A 20,846-nucleotide genomic window follows, 5' to 3' on the forward strand; every position below is an offset into this window, starting at 1 on the left:
GGAGCCTGTTCTGTGCACTGTGTACTCCACTGGCCTTTGGGCACAGCTGGGCAATTGCTGGAGGAATTCTGCAACCCTTGCTTACCTCTGGGAAGCTCTTGCAGAGAGAGGAGCTTTTCTTTATTCTGCAGTAAACTTCAGCAGAAGTTGGGCAGTTCTGAAAAAAGGCTGACACAAGAAGCCAGCAGTTGACACACTGGATTTATGAAACATACTGCACTCTACAAAATATCAAATTATTTATTTATATAAAATATAATACACAACGATTGTACACATGCACACACCCACACAGTACCTTACCACAACTGTAGGCCAGTTATTTTCTTTAATTAAATGTTATACTCTAGCACACGGTATTTTACAGTAATTTACATTGTTATCTGAAGACACAATGGGGAAGCTTCGATCATTCATTTATAAACCTTCCGTAAATTACAAAAAGAAAGGCAGTCTGAAAAGTATGTATAAACAGTAAAAACAATTTACAAATGGACAAGAATTACAAAAGAGTAACAGCCAATGACCGCCATCAGCGTGGGCTTGGATTTTGTGGGATGCCAATGTTGCAATCGGGGTTTGGTTGGAGCTGCTGCCGCCTCGCAGGGCTGCGGCTGTGGCACCTCGTCCTTTCCGTGGAGAGGACCTGCCTCCATCTGACAGCAGCAGGATGAAAATGCCTTTTAACCTAGCACAGCCTCCACAGAAAAACAACTGGGGAGCAAAGGGCTGGCGGTGTGCAGTTGGGTTTCCCATAGCTCAGGAAGGGAACCAGGAGCCCCAGAGCTGGAGGCTGGGAACGGGTGAGGCTCTGAGGGACTCACGCTGCCTGGCTCCAGGGGAGTGAGAGTGACAGCAGCACACGGTTCGGGGTTTTACTGGGGCAGCAGAACTGAAAAGGGTTTAGCACAGCACGCACACTCCAGGAGCCCAGTGGCCATGGTCAGTACCAGCGTTCCTCTGGGATCGGGCGGGGGGATGGACACAGTACATACAAAGTATACGCTGCATATTTATTGACAGTACAAATCATTGTGCATTAATAAGGCAAAACATCAAGGCTGATTCAACTAGGAGTTTCAAGACCATTTTTGTCAATGATTGGATGCAGTGGGGTGATCTCTCTGAACTAGCAATCAGTGGAGAGAGTTTTCTCCCCCCACTCCTGCTTAAAGGAGACTAAAGGCTGAGATTTCTCCAGTGGACTTGCAGGTGTTGAGATGACTTCAAATAAAACCATGTTCTTCTGGTCTTAATCCCATAATTTTTTTTTTTTTTTTTTTTTTTTAACTTTTTGAAAAATGTTTTTGCAACAACAAATCCATTTCCCTTTTTTCCTTTGCTGTTTCGATCAAGCAATTGGCATGATTCTATTGATGTCAGAGTTAAAACTGCAACGGTCTGCTAAAGTACTGCATAGTCATGAAAGCCCTAGTTTTGACTTTAAAAAAAAAAAAATACACAGACTGGAAGCTTTACAAGTCGTCCAGGAGCACATGACTCATTTCACTGCACCAAGCTTTTTCAGCAGTTTCTTGCCTTTGGAAAGCAGCCCCTTTTTCTTTTTCGAGGCCATATCCCTGCCTCTCCCGGGACTACCAGAGCCCATCATAGGTGACGGAGGTGACCCGGAATGGAGATGAACTGTGGGGGAAGGTGCTCTCCGGGAGGTACCTGTATTCTCAGGAGGAACCTAGTAGGTACATTGTTATCATTTATTCAATCTTTGAAAGCGTCAAAGCCGTCAGCAGCAAGAAACTCGGTAACATCCCTTGTCCCATCACCCACTTAAACCAAAGGGCTGGTTTCTTTCTTCTCTCTGGCTTAAAATACTGCGTGGGCTCATGGAAAATACATCAATTTGGAGAAAAAAATTATAGAAATTGAAAACCCACCAGTAAAGCCCAGTTTTGGTTATACCTTTCTACAGGAAATATTGGATACTTGCTCTGCCAGAATTCTGGCCACAAAAGCCACAAAATGGCTTTGGTTTTTCATTTCAGTACTCTGATAGCACTAAAATGGAGAGGGATACTTTCAGCTATAGATTTAAGAAAAATAAACATGTTAATTACTACAGATTAGCAATCTATAGAAGCCAAACTCTTTTCAGGAGAAATTACTTAAAATGCTACATGATCACTTACTTTTTAATGTCCTTTAAATGCCTTTTCTTTAAAATTGGCTAGCAAACTTTATGTACAGATTAGAGAAGATGGCACACTGGCTTAAAAAAAAAAAAAAAAAGGAAAAAGAAAAAGCTAAAATGAACCTTAATTGCAATCAAAGAAAGCTTAAAGGCCCTGAGTGCTTGATGTGTATGCTGCAGCTATGAGGTTGTTAGACGACAGCATTCCTAAATATTTTGAACAGCTTTTTTTTTTTTTTCAGCCATCAAAAGCACTTGGATGAAAATGCTAAAATTGCATATACTCAGCCTATCCTAGCTACAGTGCCCAGCTGGCAGAATGGTTACTGTCAGTCCAGATGGTATTTTCATAGTGGATCCATGCTGGAGGGAGGCCGGCTAGCTCGCTCAGGTTAAAACATCAGCAATTTACTGGCTTGCTGTGCAACAGCGAGTTAAGCAAAGGGGCTTCAAGCCTACTTTGATTTTAAATCAAGGTCTAATTCTAATGAAAAATAAAAACCAAAACAAACCAAAACAACTTGGTAAAGCACCCCAACGTACACCTGAAGATACCAGATATCGAGTCTAATGCATTCATTCAGTGAGCTGCATGTTTCAGGTCGAGACTTTATTGCATTGGTAAACCAAACAGTGGCTAACGTTGCGAACGAGCTCTCGCTGGGACAAACCCAGGAATCGCACCACGGGAGGGACTGCTTTCAGAAGCGTTGAATAGTTGGTCTAGGCAAACTGGGGTAGAATAGATTGCGGAAAGCACATTTTAAGGCAGACAATTTAAGTAGCTGTGTTTGAGTGTAGTGAGTTTCAGAACCAACTATCCCCTTGTAAACTACCGTCCGTGCCAGCAGCACTGCTGGTTCTGCAGGGGCTGCAGCTGTTGTGCTTTTCTCTTGACACAGGAGCTTGGAATTTTTACATCCCAGCTTGGCTAGCAATGCAATATGCAGCTTTGCTTGTAGGGTAGTTAGACATCAAACTCTCCTCTCTATGTAAACATAAACACTGAGCTCGGGAAGAAATATGTTCCAAACGCTGACCTTCGTAAAGGGAGGGCTGATCGATTTCAGAGGCTCCTGTTTTAGAGGATTTGTCTCCCAAGAAAGGAGCGGGCTTGACTAGGAACAGCAAAGGCATGCAGCCTGTTCTTCTGTGGCCAAGGGGTTTGGAGACATATTTCTTTTCTTTTCCCCCACAATTAAGTTTCAAGACTTGCATTAGATAGCCAGGTAGCTTTAATTGAAATCTCTATTGGTATCTTCAGTTGCTCACTTACGTGAAGGCTACATTGCCTTATTAAGGTGTGAAATGAACACTCTTCTTCTGTTTCCAAGCAGATGAGCAAAGAAATAAAAATATATATAAAATATATAATATATAAAAGTATTGCAGTGATGAAACAAAACCAAAAATGAGATACTCTAAACATGATTAATTCTTTCATGAAAGAGAAGTCTCTGAGCAATTAATTATCGCCACTTGGAAGAGGAAGTTGTAAGGATTAAGAGACGACCACTGTCAGTCCATCAGCTGCAGTTACAGTTTGTATTTAGAGGAACACTGGTACCAGTCTTGTGCACAAGAACCTTTTCAGTAAGAGCAATTTAGGAGCTTTGGGAAATAACCATCACCAGGAAAGAGCGGCTTAAATTCAGGTTATGAAGGACGGTACTGCAAGGGCTGCAATCAAACAGTCCCTTCAGTTTCTCCATTTACAAACGTAACGAGCTAGCGGAGGCTAGAGTCATTTTCCCTCACGGTTTATTTTATATCTTTGAAAGATAACTTTAAATGGGCACATGAATTTAAACGTAACGTCAAAAATGATGTCTAAATTATGCATGGGACAGAATGAAATGGAGGATGTTAGTTCAAGTGTGCCTCAGCGGGCTGCTTACCCTCTTAGCCTTGGAGCGCGCGGGCGTGTCGTGGGCGTAGCGCGAGGGCGCGTCGGAGAGAAACACTTCCACATCGTCAGGCACTTCTTCGAGGAAGTTGGAAGGAACCAGCCCCTTCTGTCCATTGAGCTCGCCCTGCCAGCAGAGGGAAGGCACAGTGAGTGCTTTCATCTCATCACATCCATTCCCAAGGAGGCAGGGATGGTTTTGCCTGTCTCAAAGCTGGCGAGGAAGAGGAAATCCCCATCTGAGGCCCCTGGGGAGGCTGCAAGCTCACACAATTCCACATGCCCTCCCCAGGCTGGAGTAGGGTGAAGCTGGGAGCAGTTTGGGGTGAGCCAGCAGACCCAACTTACATAGTAAAATCCATCTTCATCGATCTCACCAAAGACAGTGATGATGTCCCCAGTGCAGAACGTCAGCTCGGCCTGCAGGGAGGGAGCAGGGACAGAAAAAGATCAGCCTCTTTTTATTAATAGGGAATCCACCCAGATTTCTCCCCACTCCTTCATGTTAAGACACTGGTGAAACCAAACTGATCTTTGACAGCCAAACCTCTTGTTTTTTCCCTGGGGGATTTCCCCCAGCTTGCTAAGCCTGGCCCTGTCCCACTGTGAGTGGGCGCCCACGGGGCTCCCTGTGACCAACGGCCGCGACGTTCAGGCCTTGAAGAACCTGCACCAGCTTTGAACTGCAGCCTCAAAGGGTCCCTGAAGCCATCCTGGTGGAGGGGGAGCAGCTCGGGGGTGGGACGTGGCTCGGCCCTGCTCTGTGCGAGTGCCAGCACCGAGGTGCAAACAGCTCAGGGCTGCTCAGGGGCTCTGGCATCGCCCAGCCCAACCCGAGGCACAACGCTCCTGCACGGCAGCTGGGCTGGATTCTCTTCAGCAAAACCTTCCAGTGGGCAGCTCCTCTCTGATCAGCACCCAGCGCACTGGGCGTTTTAATTGTCTGTGGCTTAAATGCAATTAGGGCGGGGCTTTTAAATTATGTTTAATTTCCTGTGGTCATGGGAGAGAGAACGAACAAAATCCCTGCAATACATCAGCACAATTTATTTGATTTGTTGGCCAAACTTCTTTGAAACACCATAATTTAGAAAAAGATTTGCCTCAGAAGAAACAGAAAACAACCCAGGCTGTGTTTCAAAGCACCAGGTCCCACGTATTTCCAAATTCCCTTTCTCCTTCTACAACTCACCAGTTAAAACCAAAACCAAAGAACATTTTAAAGGATGCCTGAGGAAGCTCACAGGTTCTGTGCCCCCGGGGTGCCCCCAGCCCCACGGGCTCAGCCGTGCCCCTACCTCCACATCCACGTTGGGGGAGCTCTCCCTGGGGTCGTAGTCATAGAGGGCCACCATCCTCCTGGTGGTCAGCGGCTGCTGCCGGCCACCGCGCCGGCCACCGCGCTCTGCCGCGGGCAAGGAGAGAGAGTTACTGCACAGCACTGCAGGTGCTCACTGCAGGAGCTGGTACAGGCACTGCAGTTACTGCACAGCACTGCAGGTGCTCACTGCAGGAGCTGGTACAGACACTGCAGTTACTGCACAGCACTGCAGGTGCTCACTGCAGGAGCTGGTACAGGCACTGCAGTTATTGATACAGGCACTGCAGTTACTGCACAGCACTGCAGGTGTGGATACAGGCACTGCAGGAACTGATACAGGCACTGCAGCTGTGGATACAGGGACTCAGTTATTGATAAAGGTACTGCAAGTGTTGATAAAGGTACTCAGTTATTGATAAACGTACTGCAGTTACTGCCAGAGCACTACAGGTGTGGATACAGGCACTGCAGGTATTGATAAAGGCACTGCAGGTACTGCCAGAGGCACTGCAGGTACTGCCAGAGGCACCAGGCCCAGCTCACAAACAATACCTCACTGTGGCCTGGCTCTCTCTGCTCTGAGGCACAGAACCCTCAGCTCACCGTGCACAGCAGGCTCCACAGCTCAGGGACTCTGTTCTATGCAAAACCCACTTTTTTTTTTTTCTTTTTTTTTTTTCTTATTTTATCAGAAAAGAAAGCAACAAGTGGAGTGGTGAAGCTGCAGGTCCCCCCTTGCAGCCACTGCTACCACCAGGATTAAATATTAGTTGTATAAAGTCATCCAGACACTGACACAGAATGTGTCCCCTGGGGCAGTGAATGACTGAAAAACTGATGCATCTGCATAAAAACAACAGGCAAATGCAGCCCAGCTGAGAGACCCAGGAGCCTGAAGGGAAATGGCTGTGTTTTCCCTTACCTATTTTCTCAATCGGAGTGTTCAAGGGAAGGAAACCTTGTTTAAGAAGCTGATCCATCATCTCTTCATCATCTGCCTGTATCTCAGAGACCATATTACACGGGATAAGGCCAACTCTTGCACAGGTTTCTCCACGGTAAAACCCATCAGCATCTTTGTCCCCATAAACCTGATATTCAAAGAACAATAATGTCGGTCAAAAAGAGTCACAATTTTGGGCTTATCCTAAATCTTTAATAAAGACTGGCCCTAACTATCTACAGCAACTTCGAGATTTTGTGATTATTTTTAAGCCATTAGCACTGGATGTTAATTGCCAGGCGGGTGAGATGCACAGCCTGAGGCTCTGAAGGAGGAGCCCTGGACTCTGATCTCACAGACAGCTCCCCCCGAGCGCAAAGCAGAGCCTGTTTGTGAAAGTGTCGTGGTTCCCCCTGGCTCCAGCTCTCACCTTGATGATCTGTCCTTCCTTGAAGGGCAGCTCCTCCTCTGCAGCGTCGGGGTTCGGGGACATCGTCAGGGGGTCGTAGTCAAAAAGTGCAACAAATATTCGGGTGGAAAGATCTTCTGTGCCAGGATCTGTTTCAGATTCCTCATAAATGTCAGGGGAAAGACGGTCATGGCCACCGTAGCCATCTGTGAAAGCAAATTCAGAAAAGAACAATTCAGTAACACAAGTTGGCCTCAGCATCCAGCTCTCTCTCCCAGTTAGTATTTGAAACACGTTTGGCATTTCAGTGAAAAAAACCAAACCTCACTGCATGTCCTATAAACCTTGGTGGGTTTTTTGGGGTTTTTTTATTAGCAAGTTGCTATTTAAAAAAAAAAAAAGCTCATAACACCTGCACTGGAAGCTGGGCTGATTTCCTGTACCAGACTGACATTTGCACAGCTCACGTCAGAAAGCCATTTCTGTTAGGTTTGCAAGAGTTCGCCATGAATTAATGAAAAAAGGAGTCAAGAGAATGGCAGGTGAACACAAAATGATGGCTGATGAAGGGCAGGATGCGTGGCTGGGTGGAGGCCTGGATGGCCACACTGATTTCACTGACCAGAGAGTAACCTGCCAGCAGGTTTCTCCTGAGCTGAGATCCAGCCGTGTCCAAGCTTAAGCCAGCTTAAACAATCTCAGCAGCCCCTGAGGGAATGGAAAGGCTCCCAGCAGTGCCAGTGACTGCACTCACGCCCTGGGAGCCCCAGCAGGCTCGTTGCAGCAGAGCTGGCTGCAGCAGAGCTGGCTGCAGCAGAGCTGGTTGCAGCAGAGCTGGCTGCAGCCCACTTCACCCCCTGTGAACCAGGAGCAGCCTGGCTCCACACCAGAGCCTGCTGTTGGTTTTTTTTAGGCTTTCCTCCCCAACTCTGAGGCTGCAAAGAACAGGAATGCACCGCTCTGTCCAACTAACCAATGGAAGGGACCAGCAGGGGCCGAGACCTTTGTGGCACTGCACTGCCATGGGAGGACCTTCGCCCTGCATGCTCCACCCTGTCAGGCCGTCCTGCAGAGGCTGGGTTACCTAAAAGCTAAAAAACAACAACAGAAAGAACAGGCTTGTCAGTTCCATGCATGGCAACATCGAGGTCACACGGCTGGACATGAATCAAGTCAATCACAATTGGAAGCGTAAGCTCTAAAGGCAACTAAACTTAGTTTTTAACTGAAAGGTTAGCTGAAAAGTGAGTACTGCTGCCTGGCAAACCTGCAAAAGAAAAAAAATGGTTCCCTGATTTATGGCAGAGCTCTGTAAAACCAGCAGTCACACGTCAGAACAAAAAGAAAAGAAAAGAATAATTTTTGAAATATTCTTTTGCCTTTGTCGTTGCGGCTAAGGTGGCGTTTGAGGGTCCTGGAGAGTGGCACGGGCAGGCTGAGAGCTGTGCAGGAGGGGCTGCCCTGGCAGGGCACACCTGGCAGGGCACACGGGGCAGCCCCAGCCGTGGAGGTGCAGCAGGGAGCCAGGGCACTCCTCGTGGCCCTGGGCACTCTGGTCGTGGCCTGGCCTGGCTGGCAGGGCTGCAGGCTCCACCTGGCACACTGGCTCTGCTGCCTGGGCACTGCAGGGGCTGCGCGAGCTCTCCAGAGCTCGTCCTGCCTCCCTGGCACTGGCACTGGCACTGGCACTGGCACTGGCACTGGCACTCCCGGTCACCACTCCTGCTGGGACGTGCCGGAGGGGCCACTCCAGCCTGAGCTGGGAGGCTCCAGGAGCAGCAGCTGACCTCTGCTCCTCTGTGGAACGTGTCGGGATGGAGCTGCACCCCCAGGATGGAGAGTGCACCCCGGGATGGAGCACCCCGGGATGGAGAGTGCACCCCCGGGATGGAGAGTGCACCCCGGGATGGAGAGTGCACCCCGGGATGGAGAGCACCCCGGGATGGAGAGTGCACCCCGGGATGGAGAGTGCACCCCGGGATGGAGAGTGCACCCCCGGGAAGGAGAGTGCACCCCGGGATGGAGAGTGCACCCCGGGATGGAGAGTGCATCCCCAGGATGGAGAGTGCACCCCCAGGATGGAGAGTGCACCCCGGGATGGAGCTGCACCCCGGGATGGAGAGTGCGGGATGGAGAGTGCACCCCCAGGATGGAGAGTGCGGGATGGAGAGTGCACCCTGGGATGGAGAGTGCATCCCCAGGATGGAGAGTGCACCCCCGGGATGGAGAGTGCACCCCCGGGATGGGAGTGCACCCCGGGATGGAGAGTGCACCCCCGGGAAGGAGAGTGCACCCCGGGATGGAGAGTGCACCCCCGGGAAGGAGAGTGCACCCCGGGATGGAGAGTGCACCCCGGGATGGAGAGTGCACCCTGGGATGGAGAGTGCATCCCCAGGATGGAGAGTGCACCCCCAGGATGGAGAGTGCACCCCGGGATGGAGCTGCACCCCGGGATGGAGAGTGCACCCCGGGATGGAGAGTGCACCCCCAGGATGGAGAGTGCACCCCGGGATGGAGAGTGCACCCTGGGATGGAGAGTGCATCCCCAGGATGGAGAGTGCACCCCAGGATGGAGAGAGCACCCCGGGATGGAGTGTGCACCCCCGGGAAGGAGAGTGCACCCCCAGGATGGAGAGTGCACCCCGGGATGGAGTGTGCACCCCCGGGAAGGAGAGTGCACCCCAGGATGGAGAGTGCACCCCGGGATGGAGCTGCACCCCGGGATGGAGCTGCACCCCCGGTGCTGCAGGCAGAGCTGGCTCTGCTCTCTGGGGACGCGTCCCTCACACCTGGAGCTCCTCTGGACATTACAGGGCAGAAATGCAAGCAGGCAGGATGGTGCAGAGCAGCCCTGGCAGCCGTGCAGTGGCCCCGGGCTCCCCTCGGAGCAGCTCTGTGCCTGCATTCTCTGCAGAGATGCAGTCTGCAACTCCAAAGGCAAGAAGAGATGGGCTAACGAGGACGGCAGCGGGGCGACAGCGCAGAGATAAGGCAGAAAATGAAAATGATGAAGCCGTGACTCCATAAATCTGGGTCACTGTCACACTGGGGGAGAATCTTGATTCTTGTCTTGAGATGTTCCATGACCAAGAGAATTTCCTCAAAATTCTGGGAATGAGATGAATGAAAACAACACGATGAAATGAATTCCTTGACAATAATAAAAAAAATTAAAAAATATGGATGAAACATTTCTCCAGTTAAAAATGAAGCTTTTTTTTTTTTTTTTTTTTTTTTTTTTTAGAGCAACATTCAGATGGGCAAAATAAAGAAAAGCAATCTTTTGGAAAAATTATAGTTCAGCTAACCCTTAATTAAAATTTAGATTCAGTTGTCCTTTAATAAAAGCAGCCATTACTGTAATTTGTTTGGGGGGAAAATCACTGCAAAGCAAATTAATCTGATTTCAGCATGACACAAAAGAGGACCATAAATGAAAACATAGAGTAACAAAGCAAAATGAATGGGGAAGAAAAAAAAATGGGGGGAAAATGTAGCAGATGGGTCCAAAGGATGGACTTTAAAAATCAATTTGGGAAAAAAAAATGAAAAAAGACCAAAAAAAAAAAGACGAAAAAATAAAGATAGCAAAGAAAACAGACTGATTTGGCAAGCAGATGTTAGAAGGAAGATACTTCACACACCAGAGAGTCTTCAGCATCTCTGTGGGATGGCTTTGCAGGGACAGCAGCTGCCCTAGAGTCCCCTGGTGTGGGGTGGCTCCTGCGGCCCCCCTGCAGCTGTGGCTCAGCCCCTCGCTGGGCCCTGCGTCCCCGCGGGGCCTCGGCCTGCCCGAGCGGGGCTGCCAGCTCCCCGAAATCCTCCTCGATGCTGCTCTGCCGGGTCAGCGTCCTCCTGCGGGCCAGCAGCGGCCGCGGGGCCCGGCGGCAGGGACGGGCCTCGGGGGGCAGCTGGGGGCTGTGCCTGGGCTCCTCTTCCTCACCGCCACCCCTGTGTCTGAACCTGGGCCGGGGCTGCTCTTCCTCACTGCCCCACTGGGGTCTGACCGAGTGCCAGGGCTCCTCTTCCTCACTGCCACCCCTGTGTCTGGCACCATGCCGGGGCTCCTCTTCCTCGCTGCCCCACTGGGCTCTGCCACCGTGCCGGGGCCGCTCTTCATCGCTGCCACCCCTGTGTCTGAACCTGTGCCGGGGCTCCTCTTCCTCACTGCCCCACTGGGGTCTGACCGAGTGCCGGGGCTCCTCTTCATCGCTGCCACCCCTGTGTCTGAAACTGGGCCTGGGCTCCTCTTCAGCACTGCCCCGTTGGGCTGTGACACGGAACCGGGGCCGCTCTTCATCACTGCCCCACTGGGGTCTGGAACTGTGCTGGGACCGCTCTTCATCACTGCCATTCCTGTGTCTGCCACGGAACCAGGGCTGCTCTTCATCTCTGACCCCCGGGGCCCTGCCATGGAGCCAGGGCTGCTCTTCATCGCTGCCATTCCTGTGTCTGCCATGGAGCCAGGGCTGCTCTTCATCGCTGCCCCTTTGGGCCCTGCCATGGAGCCAGGGCTGCTCTTCATCGCTGCCATTCCTGCGTCTGCCATGGAGCCAGGGCTGCTCCTGGTCGCTGCCCCCCGGGGCCCTGCCATGGTGCCGGGGCTCCTCGTCCTCGCTGCCGCAGTCCAGCCCGCTGTCGGGGCTGCGGGACAGGGTCTGTCTGCACCTGCAGCCTCGCTCGTCCAGCTCCTGCAGCCCCGGCTCTGCCCGGGCCTTGCCCGGGTGCCTGGGGCTGTGCTGCTGCTCTTGATTGCAGGGCCTGCGAGCTCTAGGGCCTCTAGCTATTCTGGGGTGCTTTTTATAGGGCATACCTAAACCCTGCTTGTACAGCACTTCAGAGTGTTCACCGTCCTCTTCAGCCACTTCTGGAATACTGAAAAGCCTTTTACTGTGGTGTGTCTGCTGGGGAAAGCCAGGCTGTTCCAAAAAAGTGGCTTCAGTGGCTTTATTCTTATCGTACTCCTTAAGATTATGTAATGTTAAAAACCAGACGGGGAACAAAGAGTGTGTGACAAAAATAAAATGGGAGGGAAAAGGGAGAAAAGAAAAATAAAGACAGAATTAGTTTTAGAGCAATGGCAAACATAAGACATGCAGCTTATATTATGAAAAGGATGTCATGCTTGGAATGAGGATCTGTGAAAAATAAAGACGTGATTAAGAAGTTGCTGGGTGCCAGGTACAACATGAGAGGTCAGTACAAACAACTGAGTGATGCTCTAACAAGAATAAACTCATGCATTTGAAACGGAGCAATGGAAGCCACAAACAGGTTCCAGCACGGTGGGTGAGAATGGCACTGAAACTCCTTCCTTGCCCCGTGCCAGACTGCCATCTGATTTTCTTTGCAACCAGAACCCATATCTGAGAATGACAGCTCTGCCCTAGCAAGCTTGCTCGCTTTGCAGCTCTTGGAGCTCCCTGTGTAAGTAGTAAATATCTTCAGCCTCCTGCCAGAGGAGAGCTATTCCACGGCCATCATTAAAGGAGTTCTGGTTTCCTTCCTAAAATTCTAAAAAACCCGCACCATTGTTAAAGCTTGGCTCCCAGGGAAAGCGCCCTGGGACACAGGCTGCTCTCTGAGGCGCCTGCTCTGCACTGCCCCAAACCTCACCCCGACCTTGTACCTGACTCGGAACACCAGCGCTTGAACAGCAGCCTGTCAGCAGAAGCAAAAGCCTCTGTTTGTGCCAGAAGCAGGCAAAAACTGTAAAACCAGCGATCTGCCATGCAGACACATTCAGCAGTTTCCCATGTCCACAGACCAGTGACAAAGAACCCTGGGAGTGCCCTGGCTGGGCCCTGGGAGAGGGAAGGGAGCACAGGAGCTGGCTCTGGCCGCCAGGATTATTGATTCTGCATCAGAGATCATCTCTCCTTGTGCCTAATGCCCGGATCAGGGGCACCTCTGGGCTCAAGAGCACCCAGAAATAACAACAGAATCCTCCTGGACGTGTCAGCAGCATCTCTCTCTGAGCACTCTAAACTTAGCTGCCGTTGGGACCTCGTCCCCTTCCACGCAGAGGGAACTTCCCAAGTTTCTTTAGACTGTTTCACCTATCTTCCTTTGTTTTTAAAATGTGTGCAACACCTGTGAAACTTGAGAAAAAGCACCACAGAAGTGAAAAAAGGATCAGTAAGCATGAACAACAGCAAGAAAAGCCTGCAAACCTTGGCAGGTCAAAAACGATTTCCCACACCAGTTAAGGCTCTGGAACTTTCTCAGTATCAACCCTGGTAATACTAATTGAAATCCAAGAAGTAAATACACCTTCTGATGCATAAAGAACAAGAACAGTCTGGGGATTATTCCTTTTGCCAGGGGAAGGGGATACAATGGGCATGCAGAAGGATTTTGGGTTCAACCTTTATGCTGGTGCAGCAACACAAACTCTGGTAATTTCTTCTTTTGTAAAAGTACCTGTCTCACTGCAGACAGTATCAGAATAAAAGGACTGAATTCACAGCACGTGAAAGCAGCCATAGGAATGGTCAGAATTCTTGTATGCATGACAAAATGGCACTGATTTCAGTTAAATAACAATCTGCTGAAGAAAAAGCTAACCTGTGGGTTTGTGCTTTCTAGGAAAACCCAGTCTGTGCAATTACTACACACACAAAGAAGCAAACACAATTCCATGTACAAATATAATATGGCAAATATCTATTCAGTACTGGGTGTGCTCCGTGTTCTGCACACGCTTTAGTTGCTGCACTGAAGCTGTCCTTCATGATGAATATTCCTGCACTAAAGCAATATTTCTGGAACGTATTTCCTACTCTCTCTGGTGATTCCCTGAAATTCAGAGCACAAGGAGTTCTGATAAAGCATTGCTCAAAGCTGGAACAACTCCCTTTCTTACAGGAATGCTTTAAGCCTGTGGAAGGGATGGCACTAGCACTGGGTACGTGGACAAATCACTCGGACAGGAAAAACAGAAGTTGTTTGGTAAGTTTTTACAGATCTCCTTGCTCAGAAACAACTCATTTTCCGGGGTAGCACATGCAGTATATCTTCACAGAGACAGGGGAAGCCCCCAGATGCAGAACAGAAATTGCAAGTGCAACAATCACATACAGGAGAAGAGTCCGTTAGTTAAAGGTTTATCCATCAAACAATGAAAAACCCTAAGGCAACAAATGCACCAAAGCAGCCCAGCTGTGGCTCTGCGGGACAGCGGGCTCGGCTCTCCCGTCTGCAGGCTCTGGGGGCCGCAGGGGGCCCCGGGGCAGCACCCAGGGGTGCCCAGGCTCACCTTGAGCGCACCGTGCGAGGTGAGGCTGAGGCGCCGCCGGCCGCCCTCCTCCAGCTGCATCTCCGAGTAGAGCTCCTCCTCATCCTCCTCCAGGATGTCCGACAGGTCCGAGCCCCGGCTGCTCTCCGTGTGGTACTCGTCCCCCAGGCAGTAGTGAGCCTGGCAGGGGAGAGAGCTCACTGCTAAAGCTGCTCATAATCCTGGCTGGCCCCGAGCAGCCACAGCACCAGCGGGGCTCTGCTCTGCTCTGCTCTGCTGGAGACACCCCCTGGAAAGTCTGGTTTGCACGTTTGTGATCCTAATTCAACAAACCCAGTCTCAATCCCAGTGATGCAAGAAAGCACATCTCCATGAACAGCACCAGATCTCGTGGAAATTCTGTTTTGCCCATTTTTGATCCTAATTCAACAAACCCAGTCTCAATCCCAGTGATGCAAGAAAGGACATCCCCATGAACAGCACCAAATCCAGTTTTAGTCTTGATTAAATGCCCCTTATTAAAGGGGCCCTTCATGCATCAATGGGCTTGCTGACCAAATTGTGAAAGCCTTAGGATAGTTCACGTATCATCTGTTCTTTGCAGCTGTTTGTTACATCACATTGTAATTTAAAAGTGGTCAGCATTTAATTCTTGCAGCATTCTACCACCACTGTGGACCCTCAACACAGGAAGTCAGGTCTTTGACTAAAGATTTTTAAACTATGCCAAGACATAAAAATAAAAATATCTTTTTCCAGACTTTACATCTCTTGAAAGTAATGTAATAAATTATTTAATATTTGTTTTCAGCGGGATCAGACTAAAAGCTGTTTGCAGTTGTGCAAAATTCTTCTGGCAACATATTCCATTCCTTGGAGCCAGTCCTACAGCATGCTTGTCGGCTGTCACTAGGCTGTGAGGACACAGGTGACATTATGGCTCACAGGAATCCCCCGTTCCCCACAGCAGGCTGCCACCCTCCCGTCCCCCACAGCAGGCTGCCACACGCAGCAGGGACACCTCGCCCAGCAGAAGCCAGAGCCCGAGGGACAGGACAGCCACTCTCTGTCCTCTGCCACCCTCGTGTGCTCACTGCCTGGGCTGCTGGGGGGAGGAGGCTCAGGAGAGCCCTGTGCCGAGCACAGGGACAGGGACAGGGACAGGGACAGGGACAGGGACAGGACAGGAGCTTCCCTGCCCACGGCTCAGCCTCACCTGTCACCTGTGGCACAGCCTGTGGCACAGCCTGTCAGTACAGGACACGAAGTGACACGCACACTGCTGCTCTCAAGGTGAAGAAAAAAGGGAATGTTTATTTCCTGACTCCAACATTTACAGATTTCCAAAAGTGACAGTGGATTGGAGGGTGACAGTGCCACCTCTCCAATGACACTGGACGAACCACCAGCCCATCAAATGTCTCCTCCTCCATAAAGGAATGCAAACCAAGGAGTTATCTACAGAAATTGTGTGAGAAAGTGCCTTACAAGAATGTAAACAGCAGAAAGCTTAGAAAATCTTAAAAAATCAGGGCGACAACGACCTGTGCCACAACCTGTGTCACCTGTGTCACAATCTGTCACCACCTGTGTCACAGCCTGTGCCACCAGCACAGCCGCAGCCCTCAGAGTGACCTGACAGAGCTGGCCTCTGGAAAACCCTTGGCTCCGGCCGAGACCTGGTGCAGCAGCAAAGCCAGCCACCCACCTGCTTCCCGAGCTCCGACTCCTTCAGGAAATCATCCACCGAGGCTCCCCTTCGCTTCACCCTGGGGGAGTCGTAGCCATCCTCCTCCTCCTCCTCGTCCGAGTACGGCACCGCAACGCTCCTCTCGCTGAACACGCTCCTCCTGTCCACCTGAGGGGACACAGAGCCGTGGGACACTGCACCAGGGACACACAGACACACACAAACACACACACAGACACTCCTCCTGTCCACCTGAGGGGACACAGAGCCGTGGGACACTGCACCAGGGACACACACACACACACAAACACACAGACAAACACTGACACACACACACAGACACTCCTCCTGTCCATCTGAGGGGACACAGAGCCGTGGGACACTGCACCAGGGACACACAGACACACACAGACACACACACAGACACTCCTCCTGTCCACCTGAGGGGACACAGAGCCGTGGGACACTGCACCAGGGACACACACACACAGACACACACAGACAAACACACAGACACTCCTCCTGTCCATCTGAGGGAACACAGAGCTGTGGAACACTGCCCTGCACCAGGGACACAAACACACACAGACACACACACAGACACTCCTCCTGTCCACCTGAGGGGACACAGAGCCATGGGACACTGCACCAGGGACACAAACACACACAGACACACACACACAGACACACACACTCCTCCTGTCCATCTGAGGGGACACAGAGCCGTGGGACACTGCACCAGGGACACAAACACACACAGACACACACACAGACACTCCTCCTGTCCATCTGAGGGAACACAGAGCCGTGGGACACTGCCCTGCACCAGGGACACAAACACACAAACACAAAGACTCAAGCACACAGCATTTAAGAGCACTCACAGTTTAAAGCACTGTGAGTTCCCCCTGGCTGGAACCTCTGAGGAGTTTTTCAGGAAGTTTTTGCCTGTTTTGTTACCCTCACTCCTAAACAGCTCCTGACCCGATGTGTCCATCAGCTGAGCTGCCAGCTCTGCTCCCTGCTCTGAGGAGTTTTTCAGCAAGTTTTTGCCTGTTTTGTTACCCTCGCTCCTAAAGAGCTCCTGACCCGATGTGTCCATCAGCTGAGCTGCCAGCTCTGCTCCCTGGGCCACTCACCCAAGCTCTCAGGGCTCTGCAGCCCCAGGCTGCCAGCTGAGACTCTCCTTTCCCCTTGGCAGAGGCACTGGCTGATCCCACAGCAGCATTTGTGGCCCAAGTATGAGGCTGTGGGCTCTTGGGGGGCTCTGAGGAGCCCCTAGGGCTCAGCAGCTCCTGCTGGCTGTGCTGGCAGTGCCCATCAGCCACCAACAGCAGGGGCAGGCACACAGCTCCTTCTGCAGCACTCAGTGAAGATTTATACCACAGGGGACCAAAGGCAAATATCCCTGGCAGGATTTGATTTAATTTAGAATCGATTTGTCTGTAAACTGCTGTCCAGATTCCTGAATAAAACATGCCAAGCATCGCTTAAACTGATGTAACCAAACGTGGTTCAGAGCACATGCTATGTCAGCAATTTTCCAAACCAGAAAAAGGATTTCTGTTCTCTTTCCCTATATGGTTCTTAAATCAACTTTCACCTCACAGGGCCAAAGAAACCAATTGCCTTTTCTCCCTCCATTCCATTCCAGTCTTGTTTATAAACAAAAGGGAGGTACATACAGATGCACACATGTTTTTATCAGAACTATTATTACTGACCCAGAACCATTCAGGTTCTCAAGAGCTGGCTTGATTTACCCACTGCATCAAATGCATCCCACAACAGGAACAGTCAGTCAGCTGGGGCTGCTAAGGCATGTGTGAACTGTCAAAATCAATGGAGTTATTCTGGAGATACAACGGGAGACTGGAAACTGGACGTAACAGATGACTGCCAGAGGAAGCACCGAGAAAATCTATGGGATAAGTGACACTTGCACGAAGTAACAGACAGCTGTGAGCAGCTTGTGATGAGAAAGTAACAGCCCAGGGCAATTTAAACATTGCACATTCGTGTGGAAAAGCCACAGCACGTTGTCAGGATGCATCCACATCAGCTGCACTGACCCCAGAGCCCAAATGTGGGACTGAAATCAAGTGGCAAAGGTCTGAGCCAGTGCACAGCCATGGGTCAATGTGGGACTGAAATCAAGTGGCAAAGGTCTGAGCCAGTGCACAGCCATGGGTATGGTGGGACTGAAATCAAGTGGCAAAGGTCTGAGCCAGTGCACAGCCATGGGTATGGTGGTCCCAGAGCAGGGGTGGCCTTGGGCAGCGGCACTGCTGGCAGCTCCAGGAGGAGCTGGAGTGAAAAGCAGCTGCAAAGCTGCACAGTGTGTGAAAAGGCAGCACGGGGAAGGACAAATGTGCACAATTCCCCGTGGATCCATGACAGCAGACACTGGAGGGCTTCATCAGCCCAGAATTCCAGCACTCTGCTTCTCACGCATCTTCAGAGCTTAGGAATGATTACCCACCCCTTGAAGCACACGATGAGCAACCTTTGATGGCAAGTGTCACAGGGACCAGCCCAGAAAAGCCCAGTGCCAAGTGTCACAGGGACCAGCCCAGAAAAGCCCAGTGCCAAGTGCACAGAGACCAGCCCAGCCCAGAAAAGCCCAGGAAGGGGTTTGCCCTTACCCTGTTGCTCTCTGCCACCCTCTGTGCAGCTTCTCTCGCCATGGCTTTTGCGACGGTGTTGGGCACTGGAGTGCCTTGAGGCTGGGGCAGGATTCTGTTGGGGGACGGAGACCTCCTGCCCTGGAGGGGGCCGTGGAAGGTGGGTGGCTCCAGCATGTGCCCGTGCACGGGGGACACCGAACGAGTCTGCTCCCACGACTCATCCCTTTTCAAATGTGGGCCTAGGTGTTCTTCTTTGGTTTCTGGGGCTCCGGCACTTGCTAATGGCTTAGATTTGGGAGCAGTTCTGGGGTGGGGGGTTGGAGGCACCAGGAGGTCAGATGGAATGGCAGCAAGAGCAGAGTCCAGGGACTCCCCCTGTGCAGAGAGCGTCCGCACCGTCACCTCCCGGGCGTCCAGGGCGCGCAGCCGCGGCAGCTCCACCGGCGCGCCCTCCGCCGCTGGGAACGTCACCTCGGCCACCTGCGGGACACACCGGCCCCCGTGAGCCCCCAGCCACCCGCTGGCCTCCCCTCGCGCCTGGTACAGCCCCCAGGGCTGCAGAGTGACCGCTGCCAGCACAGCTGTGAGAGCCCCACCAGGGCTGCACCTCACCCCAGTGGAACTCATCCCCCCAAACCCCTGGGGCCAGAAGAGCTCCTGGAGCCCCACCAGGGCTGCACCTCACCCCAGCTGTTCATCCCCCCAAACCCCTGTGGCCAGAAGAGCTCCTGGAGCCCCACCAGGGCTGCACCTCACCCCAGCTGTTCATCCCCCCAAAGCCCTGGGGCCAGAAGGGCTCCTGGAGCCCCACCAGGGCTGCACCTCACCCCAGCTGTTCATCCCCCCAAAGCCCTGGGGCCAGAAGAGCTCCTGGAGCCCCACCAGGGCTGCACCTCACCCCAGCTGTTCATCCCCCAGCCCCTCTGGCCAGAAGGGCTCCTAGAAAGGGAGCAGGTTGTCCCAAACACCAGGACAGGCTCCACTGGCAGTGCTGTCCCCGCCTTCCCTGTCACTGTCATATTTTCTGAAAGATCTCTTTGCCCAGGATTTTCTCCTGGGCAGCTGAGAAGCCTCAGAGAAAAAGGAAAACAGTATTATCTGATTTGCTTCTCCTGTCTTTTGCTGCTTTGGAATGCGGTTGGAGGTTGTTTATCCAACATGTGAATTATTTTGATTTGTGACCAATCAGGGTCAGGCTGTGTCGGGACTCTGGAAGGAGCCACGGGTTTTCATTATTATCTTTTAGCCTTCTGTCTGTGTCCTTTCTCTGTTCTTTAGTATAGTAGTTTAGTATGTTATATATATAGTTTATAGTTCAGAGTTATATATATATTTATAGTTTATAGTTCATATTATATATATATTTAGTATATTTTAGTATAATATATATATATATATTACAGTTCAGTATAGCATTCTTCAATACAATACCGATCATAAAACAACAAATTAGCCTTCTAAGAACACGGAGCCAGATCCATCCTTCCTCCCCACGTCGGGAGCCAGGAAACACAGCCCTGCCGTGCCGGCTGGAGCGCCAGCAGAGGTCAGGGGACTCACCCGCTGCCCTTTGGCATAGACCCCGTAGCCGGTGACGCTGGCACCGTGGGACGTCCCCGTCGCCGACAGAGCCGGGGGCTTCCAGCACACCTGCACGCTGCCCGGCGTGGGGCCCGCCCGCACGGACACGTCCTGGGGGGGAGCGGGAGGACCTAGGAGAGAGGGACGGGTCACTCTGCAGGCTCGGCTCGGGGCAGCCAGCTGGGCTGCAGCAGCTTGCACGGCTGCCAAAGGACAGCCGGGCTCACCCCTGCCTCTGCCCCGAATGAAAACACACACCCAGACACCTCCCAGGGCACCCGCAGGGTGTTAGAGTGACAGCACACCAAACACCTGCCCAGCTAAAAGGCATTGCCCTGCCATGAATAGCTCTACTTTGGCCAGAAAGACAAAGTAAAAATATCGCACAGATTATTAGTTGTAAATTTTTCAAGCATCCTGTTGTGCTGATTTAAGCACCAAACCCTGGGCAGAGGGTTGTTAGTCTGTAAATTTTTCAAGCATCCTGTTGTGCTGATTTCAGCACCAAACCCTGGGCAGAGGCTGCTGCTGCTGCGTGTCAGAGGCAGGGCTGGGCTGCAGCCACCTCTGCAGAGCAGAACACAGGGCCTGGCTGCGGTGAGACTGCTCCTCCCAGCAAACTGAACACAACCAGATCCTGCTCATCTACCAAAAAGGCTACAAATACTGCAGCTGTGCTTGATACACGTGCAAATATCACACAGCACACTGGCAGAATGCCAGTGCGTTTCACTGGTTTGCTGCCTCTGAATTTCGTCCTCTAGTGGACATGGACATGAAATCATGCTCACGTTCAGGACACTGCAGGCACAACAGGAAGCTTTTGCTCATACCATCCCTGCATCTCTAAACTATTTTTATCTTGCAAGCTGAGAGCATGCAAATTGACCTAATACTATTCTTGGCCAAGAGAGATTTTGGTTCAGGATTGAATTTCAGCTTTCCTGGCCATCCTGTTTTATCGACAGCCAGCACTCCCCATT

General features: G+C 51.4%; 1 protein-coding gene across 11 annotated transcripts in view; it reads right to left on the reverse strand.

Annotated features, from left to right (window-relative positions):
* Nucleotides 1–1,261: 1,261 nt before the first annotated feature.
* RIMBP2 (RIMS binding protein 2) overlaps nucleotides 1,262–20,846 on the reverse strand; it is a 66,627-nt gene continuing 47,042 nt past the window's right edge. For 2 of the 11 annotated variants that reach the window (XM_038152622.1, XM_038152619.1), the window contains 12 exons: nucleotides 19,843–19,994; nucleotides 18,301–18,762; nucleotides 15,674–15,823; nucleotides 13,987–14,145; nucleotides 10,373–11,692; nucleotides 7,702–7,819; nucleotides 6,750–6,934; nucleotides 6,299–6,467; nucleotides 5,354–5,460; nucleotides 4,404–4,475; nucleotides 4,048–4,182; nucleotides 1,262–1,693 (listed from right to left, as the gene is read on the reverse strand). In XM_038152622.1, coding sequence (XP_038008550.1) covers nucleotides 1,502–1,693; nucleotides 4,048–4,182; nucleotides 4,404–4,475; nucleotides 5,354–5,460; nucleotides 6,299–6,467; nucleotides 6,750–6,934; nucleotides 7,702–7,819; nucleotides 10,373–11,692; nucleotides 13,987–14,145; nucleotides 15,674–15,823; nucleotides 18,301–18,762; nucleotides 19,843–19,994 — 3,221 coding nt within the window. In that variant the 3' untranslated portion in view covers nucleotides 1,262–1,501. Of the gene's footprint in view, nucleotides 1,694–2,374; nucleotides 3,473–4,047; nucleotides 4,183–4,403; nucleotides 4,476–5,353; nucleotides 5,461–6,298; nucleotides 6,468–6,749; nucleotides 6,935–7,701; nucleotides 7,820–10,372; nucleotides 11,693–13,986; nucleotides 14,146–15,673; nucleotides 15,824–18,300; nucleotides 18,763–19,842; nucleotides 19,995–20,846 lie in introns of those variants that run through there. The other 9 variants (XM_038152630.1, XM_038152620.1, XM_038152626.1 and 6 more) reach the window with 6 other exon arrangements.

Source organism: Motacilla alba, chromosome 15 (genome assembly GCF_015832195.1).
Source record: "Motacilla alba alba isolate MOTALB_02 chromosome 15, Motacilla_alba_V1.0_pri, whole genome shotgun sequence".
In the NCBI taxonomy this organism is placed as follows: Eukaryota; Metazoa; Chordata; class Aves; order Passeriformes; family Motacillidae; genus Motacilla; species Motacilla alba.